Genomic DNA, 21622 nt, shown 5'->3' with positions numbered 1-21622 from the left:
TCCATTCCAATTTAATGGCTAGGCTTTCACACTGAAATGGATAGGGAAACATGCTCTGCCCTTGCAAGGTAGAGATTTTTCTTACAAGTAGCTATCTGACTTGGAAACCTCATTCTTTCATAATGCCATGTGCAGTGATCAATCAGATGTAATGATCAAAAGAAAGTTTGCCTCAATCAATCCAGATAAACAAATAACTGCTATAGTGGCAAACCTAATGTGTTCTTCACTTCAAATTCACTTGCCAATAATTGGCCTCATTAACGTCTGTGAAGTTAGCTGTTCACTAAAATTGGGCAAGCTGTACATTAGATGTGTTCAGTGGTTTGCAAACCGTTGGGAATAACAGACCTACTGAATCAGCAGTCTTGCTAGTTCCATGGAAATGAACAAGCTAAAAAGGAAGGAGACTGTAAGAGATCTAGGAGTGAAGGAGGGACCAGGAACTTCCTCCCACCTATTTGTAATTAATATTATCTTTCTCAGCCTGTAAAATAAGGACTAGTTTTGTACTGTTTTTTAAAGATTTGATTTTGACAGAAAATGAACTTGATTTCTTTGTGCCATCTAGCTTCAAATTATCCTGCCCACATCTGTCAGATGTTTTTGTTGTTCAATTATAAAAACTGTATCCAGACTGGATTATGAGAATGCTGTTTGCCGGCACCATAACTACAGATGCCCCTGGGTTGAACATCAGGCTCACTGCAATCTTCCCGAAGAAGGAAATATACTTCCAGCTGCTGCACCAGACCCATCCTTCTTGGAAAGAGGACAAAATCGCAATAGGTGAACCTTTTCTGGGATATTTGAACTATGCATTTGGGGAGATGGGAGGCGGAGAGCAGAGTGGAAATAGAGTTAACTAATCCACTAACATTAAATGGTTTCTTCCTATAGAAATAACCAGAGTGAACAGTGAACACAGCTATTCAGTTTGTCTAGAGGTAGGAGAGTTTTGTTGTTTTGTTTTTCCGGAATTACTCTATATGACAGCACCACCAACATTCATCAATAATACCTCATTTTTGGTGTCATTTTTGCTTCTGTTGTCAGTATCTGTGACTCATTAAAAAAAAATGCATTTGCTTTTCAAACTAGATTTTTTTCCCTTAAAAGCTGGCCAGAGAAAGTTTCACATGATGTTGGTCAAAGGAAGCTTTATGTATTTGTGAAAGACACAGGATATGTTTGGATGACATCTTTTCCAGTCAAATGAGAATCAACCTGGCTACAGATCATTCCAGTTTCTGTTTTTCGTCTGATGGTACCCACCCACTTCACTTTGTAACTTATTTAATTACAACAATTTTTAATAACATCCACCATGATCACGCAAGATATTGATATCACAGATCCCTAATATTGCAATGGGGTTTCCAAATTGGTTTCACTAATTCTACCCTTGTTCCCACATCCAACCTTTAACCCCACTACACTCCCTTTACGCAGAGAAGCCTGAGTAAGCTCTTAAAAACGTAAATCAGACCTTGTCACTGCCTTCCTTACAACCCTCTTGTCACTGTCTTCCTTACAACCCTTCCAACCTTCCACTGCATGGAGAGTGCACCTGACCCCTTATGGAACCCTGTACTATTATCTCATCCTCATCTTCCATGCTGCCCTCATATAATTCCATTCCACCTACGGATAATATGTCACTTGCTCATACACATCAACCCAATTTCTGCCTTGGCGCCTTTGGTCCCTGTTGTTTCCTCTTCCAAGAACACTCTAACCATGGCCCTCTTCAGGTCTGGCTCCTTTTCATCCCTGGTTTTTGGTAAAATACCACCTGCTCAGGAAGGCCTTTCCAGGATCCCTGATACCATCTCCCCATTTCTCTTTATCATATCATCCCGATTATTTTCTTTATAAAACTTGCTGTGATTTCAACTCATCTGGTTTTTGTTTGTTTGTTTGTTTTGCCTGTATCTGCCTCTAGAATGTAGATTCAAAGTGGGTGTAAGCCTCCTCTGCCTCATTCATCCTTACCTCCTCAGTGTCTAAAACAATGCTGATACTGTGCCTGACATGTTCTAAGAAACTGTATGAATGTTTTGAAACTGCAAGTCACATTATAAAGAACCACCATTTTATGTTCTAGAACTGATTTTATTTCAAACATTTGCAATTTTAGTATTACAAGAAGCAGTCTCCCATTTTTAATTCCCTTAACTCTCCCCAGAACATGAAGATTTGCATAATTATTATTTCCTAAAAGAAAAAAAAACTCAGATACGTCAGAAAACTCTGGACTGCTTTCTTCTTCATTGTAAGTAAGACAGGTTTGTGAGAATAAACATCAGAGCTTGATTCTTTAGAAGTTGAAAATTAGATCAAATGAATTGGAGGACAACTACATCTTGTGTTAATGTTTTCCTCCTCAAATGAAGAAAATGAGGTGATGCGAGCCATGACTCCATTTGAAAATGAAACTCTGTATTTCTATTTGATTTCACATTAAAGCACACTGTTTTTCATTGTAGACTTTTCATGTTGGTAAATGTTGCAATATTTTACAATCATTAGGCTCAGGACCATTTACTATAAGCAAGCAAGACAAGCACAGATATATCATGCCCATAAAGCATCATTTGTAAATTACACAGTAAATAAATGGGACTAAGTCAGAAAACCGAGTCTCACAACTACCACCACTAATGTGAAAAAAAAAAAAAGAAAAGAAAAGAAATCTCAGGTCAAAAGTTGAATTTTTCCACTTTTAAAAGGTATAATTTATTAACAGTCTATTATGCTCTGATTATGCCAAAAAAAATGAACATTCAAGAATATATTATATGCCTTATCCAACTCATAATAGACAAAATGCTTCAAGAATAAAACTGGACTAATCATATTTGGCTATCTTTTGCAAAGTGTGGCACATAAGCAACCTGGTCCTGCCAGGAATTTTGTGTTGATTTCTGATTAGCTGATTACAGAAGTCAGCAGCAAAGTGATAATAAAGTAACAACTCACAGCGAGATGACAGTGAGCAAGTGTCTTTAAATTTATAATTGCCCTTGGATCTATTTAATTTAACTTTAAGTCATGAAGCATAATTGAGATAAATGGTTACACTGAGCAGGTATCAGATATGACAAGAATCTGGCTGTGATTATTTTGTTACACTGTTTCCTTACAGGGAATTTTTCTGCCAACACTTTTCCTATGATGGCTATTAAATTTTATAGAATTTTTCCCACCATTAGCTGTAATGGCATTTGCATGTTAAATGCTCACAACAAATGAAAACCATGATTCCATTGTTTCACAGGGGAAAACCACGGTTACTGCTATTCCAAATGGAGAACAAATCTAAAAAAAATCAAGTGATTCCACTTCCTTGTATGACACCTATATAAGCTCTGTGGGAAAGCCCATTTACTTTGCATCTCTTCTATTTTTGAAACAAGATAGATTTTGCACATATTAGAAAATTGGATTCCACTACAAGCCATGCAGAAGACACCTGAAATGCTATTTTTGTTGAGGGAATTTGTTTACAATTAAATATAATTCTCTCTCAACTATATTTAATTAAGATGTTCCAATCTCATGGGGCTGGAAGGGGAAAGTTTGATGGCTACTTACAGGGGTTTTTTAATGAAAAATATATATATATGACAGAACTCTAGGACTTGTGTCTAAAGCAACACCAAATTATAAAAACAACACCAAAGGCAGATATTGAGCATTTCTTAGCCAATTTTCTTCTCTGAGAAAATTCAGCAACCACTTCTGAAAATTTAGGGATATGCTATTCTGGATTATGATTTGGGATTCTAATTTATAAGTAACTTATTCAGGGTCATCTAGAGTTAGCAAAGCAAGATATAAGAAACTACATATTTATGGATCCATGAAACTATCAAAATATATAACTGCTTGTTCTATCTAGATCTTTTAAATTTGATTTAGCTTGTTCATCATTTTTCTACCACCAATAATTTTTCAAGGCACTATTCCCTCCACCTGGAATAACATTTATATTTTGTGATTCTCACATTCTATCCACCAATTTATTTCTCAGAATTCAGTTGTTCTGAAAATGTTTCAGAGAGGAAAGATCCTCAACAGTTAAGACGACCAATTTTCAAACCTCTGGGTTTTCATTTTAGTTTGATCTCTCCCTGATGTGTCTTTTAGCTCTTTCTCATGTTCTTCCTGAATATATTTAGTCCAAAGATTTCTGACCCTTAGTGGGCTCCATATAAAGTATGAATTAGTTTGAAATTATGTGTAATTTCTTTCTAAAAGAACATCTTTGGAAATGGCTCAAGTAAATATTTTAAATTGCTAAAAGTTTTAAATATTTTAAATTGCTATTTTGTCATTTTTTTCTTCTCTAGTTTTCTTGCCCCCTCCTTCCCCGATCCACTGTTCTGTACTACCAAATGCAGACTCGGAAGAACAGTGGTTATGTTTGGTGAGGGAATCTGAAGAAATTCATTCACTCTCAGCAGTTTTCTATTTGTTCACCTAACCACTTAATTTCATCTTTTACTGCAAAGGCCACCAAAAATTTATGCTGTGTCACTACTGTTTACCCAAAGTTGCCAAAACTTTGGGAAAGTGGAAAACCTTCCATAGATTTGGCCTGATTTTCAGCTATGAGGGGAAACAACATATATACTGTGGGCAACCCTTGACCACAGCCAACTTCTGTTTACTGATAAACATTAGTTCGGACAGGCATTATTTTCCATCTCCGGTGACATACTAACACATGCACATACCAAAAAGAACTTTCCTATCTTGGATGACAGAAACACATGCAGGCACCAGACAGATTTATCAGCAAAACAAAAGGAAAGTGCAGTGCACTATGACTGTTAGTGCACAACTAACTGTGCCGCTTCAGGCAAATCACAACTTCTTTGTGACTCAACTTCCACATCTCTGAAATCTAAGATGATCTTTATAGCTGAGATTTTATTCTCCTCTGACCAGAAAAAAAATGTTTAATCACCTGATAATGATGATTTACTTTATTCCAGCATAAAATTCATAGTCCGGAGATTGATTGCCCACTGTTTAGTCTTACCTAATGTCCTTTCTGGAAGTACTATCCTCCAAAATACTTCAGGAAGCTTGCCATAACTCAGGTTCTACAAGGTCAATGCAACCTACATGTTCCATTTGTAAAAAGGTCTTTTTTTGCATTGTATAAATACTCAACCTAAAAATCATTCCACCTGCTGTGTTACCTCAACAGTTTTTGAAACAGAATATTGAATCTTTTGTTATTGTGATGGGAAGTTTCCTAAAATTCTGGGTTTATCTCAAGCAATGCTGTGAAACACTGATACTATTGAAAACAGAAACAGTTTCCCTGTTTTTTCGTTTTGTCTAATGAACAAAGGAAAGGCTTAGATCTGAGAAAGAAAAGGGCATAAGACAGACTCCTAAAAGGGCTATTTGTTACAAATTTTAAGTAGATGCATTTTGGTTAAGGACACTAAGCAGGAATGTCAAATCTTTTAAAGACATTTAAACATATTACACTCTTTCATACAATGAGTGGTTATCTGCCATTGAGTTTCTTATGTTGTTTTATATGTTAACACAGTAGGTTACAAGATGGTATAGATATACAGAATTGCATGCTTATTTGCCAAGCCATGACACGGAAGGTTATTTGTGTTATATGACATTGACTGGATTGCTGCTAAGCCCCAAAAAGATTACACTGGCAACATCAGTTCCAGGCATCAAATCCCCAGATACTGATTCATTTTGTTTAAGGCATCACACACTGTGTTCAAGTCACTGCGAAGGTCCTGCACCACATTTTCAATACTTCTGGTGTCTTTCAGAATTTCAATACTCTGTGTATAGGGATTGAAGTATACGGAGAAGGGACGGGTAATTGATTTTGCAAAGTCCCTGCAGAATAAACAGAAATAGAGAGAGATGTGATCAACCCTCATTGGTACAAGAGATAGATAGAAGGAAAGAATAGAGACAGAAAAATAAAAAGTTATTTTCTCTAGGTAGGAGAAAAACAAGTTTACCTCATCTTTTCTTTGGCTTCTTCAAAACTTTCTGAAACAAAGTAGGCTTCCTGGAAGGTGGTGATAAGGCATTCCTGTAAGCAAGTTGTCTTTGGGTCAAAGGCTTTCACACATGCCTTGTCAGAAAGGGCATGCTGCAAAATATACCACAAAACCTGTTAAACTCTGTAATGAGACTTCCAAAGTGCCATGACATCACATTTTTACAACACATTTGATAGTTCGGTAATCTTGCAGAGCTGCTCGGTTACCAGCATGCCATGAAATACAGAACTCTCCTGTGTGCAGAGTAAATTGGTCACTAGGATTTTGCTTGTTTGTTTTGTTTTCTTTTAAGTGTACTAGGTACTGTGTGAGAAAATGAGATTGTGGTATTATTTAATTTATTACCAGCCAAATTCATACTGAAGGATAGTTCAGAGATACACTCCCACAGAAATGCAATTTTAAATCTATGCTATGAAAAGAAGCAAGGACAGCATAAATATGCTCTTAAATTTATTGCTATAAGAAATGCACTAAAATTTCACTTAAATGACAGAAGTAATAATTATCTTCATGGAGAGGTAATTGAGGCTCTGACTAAACTATTTGTCTTCTCATTGCAAGATATTTTGAGGCCAGGTACTGTGTATCAACAGAGTCTGGAGTGGGCCTGTATATTTGAGGATACTTACAAAGCATTCATTTACCTTCCACCAAGTACAGCAGATAAATATTGCCACTTGAGGGGAAAAAAGCTAATATTAATAGGTAAAGTTATGCCAAGAGCAGGTATTAGAAAAACAGGAAAGCTGGGATAATTACTCTTTGAACCATCATTAGCTCCATTCAGCTCACTACATGACTGGCACTAAGAACAGCAGGGAGCAATGAATGACTATATTTTCAAGATAAATTCAGTGATGTTAAAAGTTAGTGGTCATTTCCTGCCATGTGCCTCCTGCCTATGTATAGACCCTAGATTGATGGTTCTAAAAACACAACATGTGTAAGGATCACTGAGGAGCTTATGAAAATACAGATATCCAGGTCTCAATTTTATTTGGCAGGTCTGGATGAAACCCAGAAATCTTCATTTTAAAGGAATCCAAGGTGACTCCGACATAAATGGTTGTGACCTATATTTTGAGAAATTCTCTTCCTTATTCTTATCCTTAATTTAAGAGGTAAATTTGTTGGGAGAAAAAGTCAGAGAGGAGAAAAGGAGCAGTAGAAACTACCATGAACTGAGAGTTGGAAAACTGGGCTTTAGTCCAGGTCTAACAGTGTAACCTCAGCAATCATTGAACCGCCCTGTACCTCCATTTCCTCAACTGTAAATAAGAGTTTTGGGCTGGAAGATTCTGAAGACACTCCCTATTCCAGCCTCTGGATTCCACCCATGTACTTTTCTACCTTCTCAGTCTCTAACAGCTAAGGTTTCCTGGATAAATTCTGAAAACCCTTTCCTGTTCAATATTCTTCGTGCACTCCTCCAACAATTTCAAAATGCATGGAATGATTTACAGCCCTCCATGAAGAAGTCTGTGGTTCCCTAAATTTGAAAATGCAATTGAGAACCAGAAGACTGACATGTAAGAGAAAGGGCACCCTGCGTACAATTTGCTTTCCGGCCAAGTTCCGTTGTCCGGATAAATGCATACATGAATCACAGAATGCAGAGGGCCTCTCAGCATGAACTCATTTTTTTGGCCCACAGAACAACTTCATTATAAGCAGAAGGTCACTACGCTTACAAATATATTTGTGCTAGATTCAATGCAGTGCAGTGAACATCAAAGGATTTTGGTTCCACATGACCAATAATTCTGTCCACAATTTTAGAAACAAATTCACAGTTTCAAGAAACAAAATGTCCCTTTATGAAAGCTGTTGCTCCTCTACAAAAATTGGCTTCCTATTGGCTTGCCATGGTTTTCAGAATTTGAATTAGCTTTCTTTGCATCCATCCATTCGGGTTACATTTAATGTGCTATGTTGTTCTAATAGTCTTCATCCATCAGTACATACAGAAAGGACAGTGGCTGGCTCAGTGTGTTCAATCTTTCTGCTCTCTCATCCCTGCATTCAGGGGCATGGCCAGAGTGGTAGCAGAACAGACTATAAGAACATTAAAGCCATGGCTCCCTTGGGACATCCTTTGCTAAGCTAAGGACATTTCACTGGATCAAGGACAAGCACAAGAAAGAAGAGAAACTCATCTGTGTCTCCAACGCTTCTATAAGACATTAGCAACCTTAGCAGTCACTATGTATAGAGGATGCCTCCAGAATGTGTGTATGCAATGACAGACTGAAATCAGTGTGGTTTTAGAAAAAAATCATTTTGTGACAATTCCGCTGGTTAGCCAGATACTTGCTTAGTCCTTTTTTTTTTTTTTTTCTGAGATGGAGTCTCACCCTGTTGCCCATACTGAAGTGCAGTGGCACTATCTCAGCTCACTGCAACCTCTGCCTCCTGGGTTCAAGTCATTTTCCTGCCTCAGCCTCCCAGGTAGCTGGGACTACAGGCACAAGCCACCACACCTGGCTAATTTTTGAATTTTTAGTTGAGACGAAGTTTCACCATGTTGGCCAGGTTGGTCTCGATCTCCTGACCTCGTGATCCACCCGCCTCAGCCTCCCAAAGTGCTGGGATTACAAGCATGAGCCACCATACCCGGCCTATTTAGTCATTTTAACAGCTAAAAAGGATTAAGGTAGACCAAGAAAAGGCCCAGAGCATAAGGGTGCTCTGCCTCAGACTTCAAGAAAAATAAGTGGGTTCACATATGTAATTTAAGGCAGACCATTAAGCAATATAGATCACACTTGCCCCATGTAATATTTAAAGGAAAAATTGGAAGTTAATTGTCCTAAGTTCTCAAAATTGCAGCCTACCTTGAGGAGCCTGCTATGCATGTGATATGCTGGTTATCTGCTGAAGACTTTTCCACCCATGGAGTATGGAACCAGTGCTGCTGTTTGGCTGTTAATGAACATGGGGATAATAATGGTACCCATGGATTAGTCTGGAGAATGACAAGAGCGGGGAGATGGGGGAGCAGCCAGTGAATGAAGCCAACAATGAGGTGATGATCACCCATATAAATGGCCTCATTTACCTGACCATGAACTGACTGTGTGCTGATTTCCAGGAACATCCACGCAGCCCAAGAGGTCTCCTCTCTCTGAATACTACAGTGTGTCCCAAGGGGTGTAAAATAGCATCAGTGTCTTTGATTCCAACTTCTTTTTTTTTTTTTTTTTTTTTTTTTTTTTTGGGACGGAGTTTCGCTCTTGTTACCCAGGCTGGAGTGCAATGGCGCGATCTCGGCTCACCGCAACCTCCGCCTCCTGGGTTCAGGCAATTCTCCTGCCTCAGCCTCCTGAGTAGCTGGGATTACAGGCATGCGCCACCATGCCCAGCTAATTTTTTGTATTTTTAGTAGAGACGGGGTTTCACGGTGTTGACCAGGATGGTCTCGATCTCTTGACCTCGTGATCCACCCGCCTCGGCCTCCCAAAATAGAGAAGTCTGAGTTTGCTTCTCAATTTCTATCCATGTCTCTCTCTAAGCCCCTCAGTTTTGGAGAGCAGCTATTGTACCCTCTTCTCTACGTCCAGAGTAGATTCTCTGTAAATGTTGAACCAAACTACTTGATGTCCCCAGGGAACTCTGCAGTGATTCTGTCTTGAAACGTTAGCAGTCTGATATCCTGAAGTTTACAAGAATTAATCCAACTTCCTGCAGAGAGAAGCTTTATAATGCTGACAGAATCTAGTTGACAGTCTTTTACTTTCAAGCCATTTTTAAAGTATAGGAATACTTGAGAGTCACCTTCTCTCATCAGAACACTCTCTAAAAGGACTATTTTGGATTTACCCATAGTGCTAGAGACAAGGGCACAGGGCTGGGAACCAGGAGACCTGGGTTCTAAATGTAGCTGTCCCTGGAGGCTAGACATATAATATCAAATGAGTGAAACTACCCCATGTTGGGCTGCAGCTTTATCTTTGATAAACTGAAGAGATTGACCTATATTAATTCTAAGACTCTTCTTGAAATATAATTTTAACAAAGCCTGCAAGTACACAGCATTCTACCACATTTACCTTTCTCCACACGAGCCACAATAAATTGGCCATAGCAGCCTGTCTCACTGGGCCTGGGGATAGACTTCCCACCCTTCTCCACACAGGTGGCTACTACCCATTAATTGACTTTAGTGCACAGATTAAGACTTATTTGCCATTCCATCTTTTTGAATATAAAAATCTCTTTTCAATATCAAAAAATTCTCAGAATCCAACTATTAGTAGAAAATACTATAAGGTAATTAAAAATACAGGTCTTCAGTCAACATGGTGAAACCCCATCTCTACTAAAAATACATAAAAATTAGCCAGGCATGATGGCACACATCTGTAATCTCAGCTACTCAGGAAGCTGAGGCAGAGGAATTGCTTGAACCAGGGAGGTGGAGGTTGCGGTTAGCTGAGATCACGCTACTGCACTCTAGCCTGGACGAGAGAGTGAGACTCCAACTCCAAAACAAAACAAAACAAACAACAACAAAAAAAAAATATATATATATATATATATACACACACACACACATATTATATATATATATACCAGTTTTTATGATTAAGAATTGAGGTTTAAATCTCACTCCATCTCTACGTAACTACATGTCCTTGGGCAAATTACTTTACCTCTGTAAGCCCATTTTAGTATTCATCTGGAAAATGGAAATACTAATAGTAGTATCTATAACCTGGGATTGTGGTCAAAATTAAATAAGGTAATAGCTGCAAAGTGCCTGGCATGGGAATTGCTCGGTATATGTGGTTATCACTAATTCAGTCCAGAGATGATGCTTTGTATACACATGTATTTAGCCACACCGTCTACCATTTGCGCAGCCCTTCTCCCTCAGGGGTCTGAAACCCTCAGAGAATGAAACATCTTCAGCTCTGAGGCTTTCAGGTCCTAGACTATCATAGTGCCTTCCCTGGGTTCATCAGTTTAAAATCTTCCTTCTTCCCAGACACCTGCTTTTGCAATGACAGAGTTATTATCTCAACTATTCTACGTGCAAACCCTGTGATCCTCACTGTCTATATTAGGGCTGGTTAAAGTTAGGGGGAAAAAAACTCAAGTGTGAAGTCAGGTTTGTGAGTAGTTTGGGCCCTAGATTCTGAATAAGAATTTGCAGACACTCCTACACTCACACCACAATAATCTTTTCCCACATCAAAAAAACAACAAATATATACATGTGTATATGTATAAATGCATTATGTGTGTATAATATTTTTCAGCCTCCCTCAAAACCTCATCCTGCTAAACAAGCACAACGTGACATCTATATCCCCATTGCCAAACTAGGCAATGACGTATTACACTTTTTTAAATTCACAATTAGGCTTCATCAATTTGAATAAGCTGCAGGGTCGAGGGAACAGCCTTTGTCTTCAAGCAATCCTTCCCCAAAAACCAAAGACACAGTTTCCATCTCCCAACATCCAGCATTTACTCTGTCATTACCCACAGTGCTAACTTCATGGAAAGAAAGAGCAGGAGGAAGGGACTGGAAAGCCATCGGAACAGGGTAAACGTGTGGGAGCTCAGCAGCAGTGAGTCCTTACTCTAGTCACACCATTGACCAAACAGATGACATCAGAGAACCTGCAAGGCCCTTAGAAGACTAGCAGTAATTCTGATCACTTCCCAGAGTTACTGCAAGTGGTAATAAATACAAATGCTTCTAATAAATATAAAGCTGTTCTGAGAATGCTGATTAATAGCTATTTCAAGGCAACACAATAAATTTGTCATGCACAATATCCTAAAACTAAAGCCAAAAAAAAAAAAATGTAAATTTGTTTAAACCATCAGTTTTTTCAAAACCTGAAGAACAAAACAGATGTATTTATATGTAATATGTCAGCAACTACTATGGGGTAGGGGCTAAGGGTACTCAAAAAAAAAAAAAAAAAATTCTAGTCTCTGGCCTGAAAGATATAAATATCTAGACATTACCATTACTCATGAAAAAGGAATAGAAATTGCCTTTTGATTTCAAGATGGGTTAACTTTTTGATATAACACTCAGCCAATTCATTAACTAGCAATCATTTCCTTACCACCTAATGTGAACAAACTTTACTGTCACTTCTTCAAGAGAATTGGGCCCAACAAAGATCCATATCAATCCCTTTCTTAGAATTTACCTACTACATTCCTACTTCTTGAAATCTTGGACCACCGATTTTGTGTTTTTTGAACAAAATAAATGAATAAGCAGACACACAACAAATCAAAAAATGAGAGACTATAGTTAAATCAACTCAGGATAAAGAGAAAAAGTGTGAAAGAAAGGACACAAGCCAGACTGTGGGTAAGGCAATTATCCTATTTTCAACCTTTTCTTTAAAGTCAGTGTTCCAGGTAACTCTACTCATGATTAATTGTTCTCCACAGTAATGAAAGGTATGGAAAAGCCCTACCAAATGCACTTTTCGGCATTCCTGTAAGTACACCACAGAACAGATAATTAGAATAAGAGAGGAGCAACCGTTGCTGAGGGGGAAAATGTAGTGTTTATGGTTGTAAGATTTATGCCAACGTTTGCAAGCTTTTCCATATTTATTTTGTTTCTATCTTCAGAAAGAATAAGCATTGTCAAAAAAATAAGAGGAAAAAATGAAAATTATCTGAACTATAGATACACTGCTCTGAAGTATGTGGCCAGCTCTAGAGAGCAACATCTATGCCTCAGGAAAATTTAGCCCCTTGTAGCACAAATTTTAGTATGTGTTCTGTTCAAGAAGAGGTGATTATGGCTACTTATGTAAAAGTTATAAAGATGACACCAAAACCCCCATCAACTCCATCTAAAAAGTTACAAAGATGACACCAAAACCCTCCAGTAGCTGGGACTTACAATTGGAACAGAATAAAATACTTTACTGCAAAAGGTAACTGCACTCAAAACTGTAAGCTTGTTTAGCCATGAATTATGACAATGCTATTAATAAAGTTATCCCTACATGAGTCCAGGACTATCATTTTTTCATTCAAATATAGGTTAAAAGTACTCAGAAGTGCTTTGAGAGGTCTCTGGGTACCTTCACAATCAGGGCAAGGAGAATGTGGAAGAAAAGGTGATAGGGAAAGCGTCTTGTGTTATGTATCCTCTGTGAAAAATCAGAAGATATTTTGCATAGAAAGTATTTATGAATTGTAAAGATGGTCCAACGTAGAAATCATAGGGGTGTTGAGGTGTTGAAATTTGAGAATGGAAGAACGCTAATGACTGGGGGTGATGGACCAGAGCAAGAAGGCACTCCGCGAACAATATCCTTCTTGGTAAGTATTTCTGGATGATATCCATTTCCAAATGATTCTATCCACACCAATAGGAACAAAAACAACAGATTCATCCTAGCGCTGCCCACACATGCCTCATTAACCAGACCAGAAGACCCTGTGGAAAGTCAGGGACATGAGAGAGATCTGTTTCCTTTATTTCTCGTGTAACTTATAAACCGTCTGAGAATGTAAATAGCTGAAGAGCTACATCATTTTCTGACTCTTTTGTTCAGGGAAATCAAGAAACGCTCTATAGAGGGCATGGTCTTAAGGGGATATGACATCATGCTATTGCTGTGAGCTTTGCCCACCACACTAAGATTAACACCAAATGGATTCTTTGTTGAGAATTTAGTTTTTTAAAAAATTACCACATAACATCAAGTCATCAGGTTTTTGTTAGGTTGAACATTATCCTCTATTCCAGTCATGTTGAACCCCAGACACTTCTTTAAATAGACCAGGTTTTTTTTTTTCAGTGTCCATATTTCAAAAATGTATTTAACTCAAACTGTGCATGATGGAGTAAAACCTTAAGTTGAAAATGTGCCTGTTATAAGGATGATATTAGTTCAAATATATACATGGATTCTCGGCAGACTGATTCAAATAATGCAGAGCCGAATCATTTAAAATACAACTATGGAAAATAAAGGGGGGAAACCTTAAAATATCACAATAAATTTACAGAAATATTACAAACCATAAGAAAACATTTCAGCACAGTAATTGCATGGGGTTTTTTTTTTTATCTGAACAAAATGGAAAGTTGGGATTGAACAAAAGCTATTATAAATTACCAACGATGTCAACCTGCATGGCCATTTTTGCTCCAGTGAGTTATAAAATTTAGTACAATCTAAAACTTTTGCCCTTTCAAACAAGACCGCAGAGATGGTTTGCCAATACTTAGTCTATTTTTTTTCCTTTTGTACAATTTTTAATTAAAATGTCCAAATTTTAATAATATTCTTCTCTCCACGTTTGCAACTCTCCTAAATTTCAACTGCAGAATCAAAATTCAGCAAGAAGCCTCTCCTTGAAAAATATTGGCAAATTCTCAGCTTATAAACAATGGGCATTTTGATTGCCATGTTTGTCTCGATAAAGACTGTACACAAGTTGCTGGCAAATATTAAAACATTTTTCTTTCATCACTTGGAGACTAGTTCTAAATATTATTGGTAAAGGCTTCTGCAAACTTCCTACAAAGCTCCTACCGTGCCACCAGAACTTTTAAAAGGTTTTTCATAGTTTTCTTTCCTCCAGCTCTATACAAGGTCCTAAATGGACCAGCTTTAACTAGAATCTTGAGGGTCCACACATGGCTCTCCGCTGACAGATCTGTGCACTCCATCCTTTCCTTATTTACCCTTTCATCCCTCAAGAATCAACTTGGGCAGCAGGGTCCTTGTGAGGAAGCCTTCTCAGGCATGGCCTAATATGAGCCAGGCACATTTCTTTTTGTGTTATATAATTGGTTGTCTATCTCTTGCACTAAAATGTATTATAAACTCTTTCATGGCAGGGATCCCAGGGAGTGCAGACTAGTGGTTAGGAGCTCTGATCTTAGAGCCTAGAAGGCTGGGATTTGGGCCCAGCTCAACACTTATTAACTGTAATGTTAGGCAAGTTCTTTTAATGTCTTTACACCTCGGTTTTCCCATCTGTGATAATAATATCCCTTATCTCGTTGGTTTCTTATGAGCATTACATGGGTTAATATATCTAAAGCACCAGAAATATTGTCTATTTAAATGATTGGTCTGGCTATTACCATTACTGTTTTTTCTTTTCTTTTCTTTTCTTTTTTCTTTTTTTTTGAGATGGAGTCTCCTCTGTCCTCTAGGCTAGAGAGCAGCGGTGTGATCTTGGCTCACTGCAACCTCCGCCTCCTGGGTTCAAGCGATTCTCTCACCTCAGCCTCCCAAGTAGCTGGGATTACAGGCACCCGCCATCATGCCCAGCTAATTTTCACATTTTTGTAGAGATGGGATTTCACCATGTTGGCTAGACTGACCTTGAACTCCTGACCTCAAGTGATCTACCTGCCTCAGCCTCCCAAAGTTTTGGAATTACAGGCATGAGCCACCGCACTAGGTCTTTCTTCTTATTCTTCATCATTATTACTTGTCTTTTTATCCCCAGTGACTGCCATAGTACATGGCACTAGGTGTTCAACCAAATGTTTGAGGAATGACTGAATGAATGAATGGAGTCATAAAATGACCAGACTCAATAAAACTACAATTACATTGCATCTTTCAATAATACAAATGACCCAAAAGTACCAATAACTATATACTTCCCATTTATATTACATAAGGATAATCAATGCTCAAAATAAAAACTCAAGAATGATCCATAATCTTGACCTTAGTCTGAATAGTCAACGAAATATTAAATTATTTTCAGTACTAGTCTAGACTGTATGTCACACTGCATTTAAAATTCACCAAAACTTGCTATCCCCCCATGATATAAATGGCAATTCTTAAATGCCCAGAGTATTTATATCAGAATATTCCAGGTCTCAACATTTCTGAAAAAAATGACCATTTTATTGTATTTTAAAGCAAAAATTAGCATTCTTTAGGCATCATTACACATATTAGATACCTGTCTGATAATATACTTATTTGGTTTGTTTTTCCAAGCTGTTTATGTCCACAAATGTTTTAAGGCACATTAATTTTGAAGAAGCTGAAATAACATCAAACTGCCATTGAGGAAGTAGATGCTGAGGAGTCCAAAGGAGCCAGGGAGGTGACAGAAATCAGAGTAACCAAGCCACACTCACAAGTGAATTTCAATCAGTAGGATCACTGCTAGCTCACTGCCCACTTTTAAGCACTAAATTTAGGCCAGCCATTTGTTACCCAAGATTTGGGCATACATTTGTCATTGCTGTTGATTTGTGCACATGGCTGCTCATCCATTTGAGTCACACCACAAACCCAGAAAGGCATGACCCATTTTCAGAAATGCAAAAAGTTAGGTCAGCACCCACATCTGAGGTGCCAAATCCTCTATGTTAAATATTTATGCAGTATCTGTGAGTAGAAATGCTCAGACAAACAAATCAATATTTTCCATGACCTTGAACCAGCTTGTTTGGGAAGGATATTTTCATTCACAGCTTCATACCTTTAATTCTCCAATGGAGGAAAGGAGTCCTGCTCCATATGCCCGCAGTTGCCCTTCTTGCTTGCAAAGGCCAAACTCGATCGTGAAGAAATAGCACTGAGGAAAAATGAACATATATCCAGTGAGCTGGTCAATAAGTTATTCGATAGGATAAAATGGCACCCAAAACAAAATGGTGTACTGTGCATAATTTCTTCAATACATCTAACTCAAGAACATTTATTGAAATCTATTCTCTAGCTTAGTATTATCCCCTAAGTTGAACGTACATGAAAAAAGTATTAACTACTAAGTCTTATGCTTCCTGAATTCAGAAGCACTATGAGTCAGATTATAACCCCTGAAATCATTTTAAAAACAAAAACACAGATACAGAAATGAATAAATATATCACAATGATACCTCCATAACAATATGCTACATATTTACCAAGCTGTGTTTCAATGACATAAATCAGTTTATGCAAATGTGGAAAAATAAGTTGGAATCCAGGAATTGCAAACAGCTTTTTGCAATTTGTTTATTCATTCAACAAACATTTTTTGGGTCCCCATTAGGTGCCAATGCTTGGTAAAGAATTGTGGTTAAAAAAAAAAATGCAAGAGAGAGAAAAACCAAGAAAGCAAGTACCTCTATATGACTACCAAATTACCAAAAACACAATTTTAATGTAATTTTTAGTAAAATCTTAAATGTATATCTATATTTGCACATGTATGTCCATGTGTAGATTTATATATGTGTGTGTACATGCTCCTCGACTTATAATAGGTTTACATTTTAATAAACCCAATAAGTTAAAAATAACATCCTAAGTTGAAAATGCATTTAATACATTTAACCTACTGAACATCCTACCTTAGTCTAGCCTACCTTAACAGTGCTCAAAACACTTACATTAGTCTACAGTTGAGCAGAATCATCTAACTCAAAGCCTATTTTATAATAAAGTGCTGAAAAGATCGAAATTCAAAATTTGAAGTATGCTTTCTACTGAATGCATGTCACTTTCACACCATCATGAAGTTAAAAAAACTGTAAGTCGATCTATTATAAATGGGAAAGCGGTGTGTGGGGGGTGTTATGCACACACACATACACACTTTATTGACCCAAGTTTTATCAGCATCAACTACTACAACATCCCCAGAACATTAATATATTCAATTGCTTCTGTTGGGTTTAAGAAATCAACCTAAGCAGATGAGGAATCTCTGCACAGCAAGGGGAAAAAAAACCCACAGTGCTGTCGAGAGAGGCTGAACTCTATTTTTGCTCTGAAAGAAAAGTGAGATGCTGACAACAAGCAATAAAAATTCCATCAAATTAACACTGTCCTGCATTAGTGATGATAGAGCATTTGAAGGTGTTGAGAAAGAGAATTTAAACACTCCTGAAAAGGAGCAGAAAATAATAATTATTTCTAGCACATGGCAGTTTGCTCTATTTTTATTTGGAGGCTAAGATGTCCTTTGGTTCAGGAAGGTTATATATTTATATATTTTTAATGTGAGAGTGATCTCTGAAGTTGAATTATCCAAAGCTCTGCAGCACTGGGCTGACCCAAAGGACTGATCATTTCCAGGTCATGGAGCTTAACCTCCAGAAGTAAAAATTTTTTTCCTGATTCACCTCCCAAAGTGACTAAAATTATAGCCCTACGCCGGACAGGATGGCTCACTCCTGTAATCCCAGCACTTCGGGAGGCCAAGGCAGTTGGATCACCTGAGGTCAGGAGTTTGAGACCAGCGTGGCCAACATGGTGAAACCCCATCTCTACTAAAAATACAAAAATTAGCTGGACATGGTGGCACACCTATAATCCTAGCTACTCAGGAGGCTGAGGCAGGAGAATTGCTTGAACCCAGGAGGCAGATGTTGCAGTTAGCTGAGATAGTGCCATTGCACTCCAGCCTGGGCAACAAGAGAAACACTCTGTCTCAAAAATAATAAAATAAAATAAGATAAAATAACAGCCCTTCCTACCCTTTATCACAACCTATGGCACCTATCAGCACTTCTCCTTACTCTGTTCTACCTTTTTGTTCTTTCCATCAACCACTTTTTGACATAGCCTGCAATTTCTGTATGCATGATATGTGCGGTTTATCATCTGTACCCCCACACTAGACTATAGACTCCACAAAAGCAGGTATCTCTGTTCATTTAGAACAAGGTTTTCCAAAGTCAGCACTGTTGACATTTTAGGCTACATAATTGTTATGGGAGTCTGTCCCCACAAAAATTATGTAGCCTAAAATGTCAATAGTGCTGACTATTGACATTGTAGGATGTTTAGCAGCATCTCTGGTCTCTACCCACTAGTTGCCAGTAGCCTCCCCACCACTTTGTAACAACCAAAAATGTCTGCAGACATTGGCAAATGTTCCCAGGGGAGCAACATCATCCTTACTCGAAAAAAACTGATCTAGACTAGTGTCTGTAAGATACTAGGCCTCAATAAGAACCATTAATAAATAAATGGTGAATGAATGAATGATCTCAAAGTTAGGCTTGCATGTGGAGAATGACCTGGAAGAAACACACAAAGGGATCCAAGTTCTAGTCTGGGCCCTGCTTCTAATTAGCTATATGACTCCAACCATGCGCTGTAGTTTTCCTTCCTGTGACATCAATCCATCTACTCGTTCATCTATTCTGTGGCATCCATCCATCCATTCATTCATCTATTCTACAAATCCTTCTTCAGCAACTATTACATGCCAGACTGCCCTAGATGCTAAGGATACACAATGAACAAGGCAACAAAGCCTGTAATCCCATGAAGCACATATGCTACTGGGATGAGACAGGCAATAACAAAAACAAAAATCAATAGCCAGGTAGCGTCAAGTGGAATGTATTCTATATATAATAAAAACCATGTAATATGTCAAATATTAAGAAGGGAATGCAATTATTTTAGAAAAAGGGTCAGGGACAGCTTCTGTGAAGGGGTGATGTTTAAGCTGCAAACAGCTTTAAAAGCAGCTTTTCATTAAGAAATTTAAAAAGGCAGTCGTGCAAGGATCTAGAGAAAAGGATGTTCCTAGAAGGGAAAATAGCAAGTGCAAAGACCTTGAGGCAGGAATAGATTTTTTCTTTCCAAGAGCAATGGGAAGTTGCTGGAGGGTTTTAGGCAGGAGAAAGATATGTACTAACTCAGCTTTCAAAAGGTCATGGAGGTGCTGCATGAAAACTAGATTGTAGGGGAGCAACGGTGAGTGAAAACAGACCAGCTAGAAGGCAGTGACACCTAACAGTGGTGAGTGATCAGGAATATGGCTCGGGCTAGGGATGGCAAGGGGTTGGAAGTAAATATCACAGAGCCCTTAGGAGAAGAACCAAGATAAAAAATGCAACTGCATGAAATAGAAATTCCATTTGACCCAGCAATCCCATTACTGGGTATATATCCAAAGGATTACAAATCGTTCTACTATAAGGACACGTGCACACGAATGTTCATTGCAGCACTGTTTACAATAGCAAAGACCTGGAACCAACCCAAATGCCCATCGACGATAGACTGGATAGGGAAAATGTGGCACATATACACCATGGAATATTATGCAGCCATCAAAAACGATGAGTTTGGGTCCTTTGTAGGGACATGGATGAACCTGGAAACCATCATTCTCAGCAAACTGACAGAAGAGCAGAAGATCAAACACCGCATGTTCTCACTCATAGGCGGGTGTTGAACAATGAGAACACATGGACACAGGGAGGGGAGCACTACACACTGGGGTCAGTTGGGGGGAAATAGGGGAGGGACGGTGGGGGGTGGGAAGCTGGGGAGAGATAGCAAGGGGAGAAATGCCAGATGTAGGTGATGGGGAGGAAGGCAGCAAATCACACTGCCATGTGTGTTCCTACGCAACAATTTTGCATGTTCTTCACATGTACCCCAAAACCTAAAATGCAATAAAATAAATAAATGGGAAAAAAAAAAGAAAAGCTAAAACACAGCCTTCAAGTATATCCTCAAAAAATGTTTGCATAATTCTGGGTGCAAAGAAGAGAAGTAATCACACAGTCATAGAATATAGAACAAAGGCTTAGAAGTTCAGCTCTCCTATTTTACCTAAAGGAAAACTAAAATTGAGGAAGATGAAGGGATTTACCCAGGAGCAGTCTAGTCAGCGACATTTAAGAGATCTAGAGCTCAGAATTTTAGGAGTTTGACATCAACATCTGCCACATTTTAAAGTTTCTAGATAAAGAATTAATAGACACATGATTTTCCTTTACAACCAAAAAATTGAGAAATAAAAGTCTAAAATGGAGGAAAACTAGAACATCACAGCATCTCCTTGGTGTGCCTTTGCTGATTTTCCTAATTTATATTGCACTTACAACACCTGACATGAAATCTTTGGAGCCTTAACATTGAATATGGGAGAGCTCTTAGAAAAATGTGCTGTCAAATTCAAAGGGATCCAAAATACACATTCAGAGCCAGCTACAGGAGGGTTTTGGTCAGCCTATTAAGCATGTTTAATTTTTCCTATGCTAAATCAATGCATACATAATGCATGGTCACAGTTATCATCTAAACCAAAACACAGTAAGAGAGCCTCTGAAAAAATCTGGTATGCCATAGACACACACAGTCTTCCCATAGAATTGGCAAACCATCCTAGTTTAAGGTAAGAATTAAAAGGTAGGTCTGCATCAATTTAACTAAAGAGTCAAAGCTAAATCTCTCACCCAGTGTGTCTTTAGTTAATGTGCTTCCAGAATCAGAGCAACCTCAGAGGAAAAAGCCCCTGTGTTCTTCCTTTCCATCACTCAGAATGCTCTCTGGCCCCAGATCCCATCTGGGAGTCCTTCCAGAAACTCTGGCCTTACAGAGCACCATCTGCTCATTCCCTATCCACTTTCTCCTTTGGTATCCTGCTGTCCTCAACCGAGGAAGGCCCCTAAATGCTATTTCTATAGCCCATTCTCTTTACAGAATTAGACTTTTTGGTTTGGGACAGTTTTCTATTTGCAGCTCCATGTGTGGCTAACAGATAAACAGAAATGGTAAGGTGCATGTGAAATTAGGTTGTTAGCAAAATTTGAATCACAAACTTGCTCTGAATAAT

The 21622-nt window shown here is 38.2% G+C and overlaps 1 protein-coding gene across 1 annotated transcript in view; it reads right to left on the bottom strand.

Annotated features, from left to right (window-relative positions):
* Window positions 1-4306: 4306 nt before the first annotated feature.
* TPH2 (tryptophan hydroxylase 2) overlaps window positions 4307-21622 on the bottom strand; it is a 97002-nt gene continuing 79686 nt past the window's right edge. The window contains exons 9-11 of the mRNA XM_017510083.2: window positions 16530-16625; window positions 6021-6154; window positions 4307-5892 (exon numbers count right to left, since the gene is read on the bottom strand). Of these exons, the coding sequence (XP_017365572.1) occupies window positions 5718-5892; window positions 6021-6154; window positions 16530-16625 (405 nt within the window). The 3' untranslated portion in view covers window positions 4307-5717. The remainder of the gene's footprint in view (window positions 5893-6020; window positions 6155-16529; window positions 16626-21622) is intronic.

The sequence above is a fragment of the Cebus imitator genome, unplaced genomic scaffold (genome assembly GCF_001604975.1).
Source record: "Cebus imitator isolate Cc_AM_T3 unplaced genomic scaffold, Cebus_imitator-1.0 Scaffold429, whole genome shotgun sequence".
NCBI classification, from domain to species: Eukaryota; Metazoa; Chordata; class Mammalia; order Primates; family Cebidae; genus Cebus; species Cebus imitator.
The sequence above is the reverse complement of the archived record's forward strand: the minus strand, read 5'-3'. Positions and strand labels throughout refer to the sequence as shown.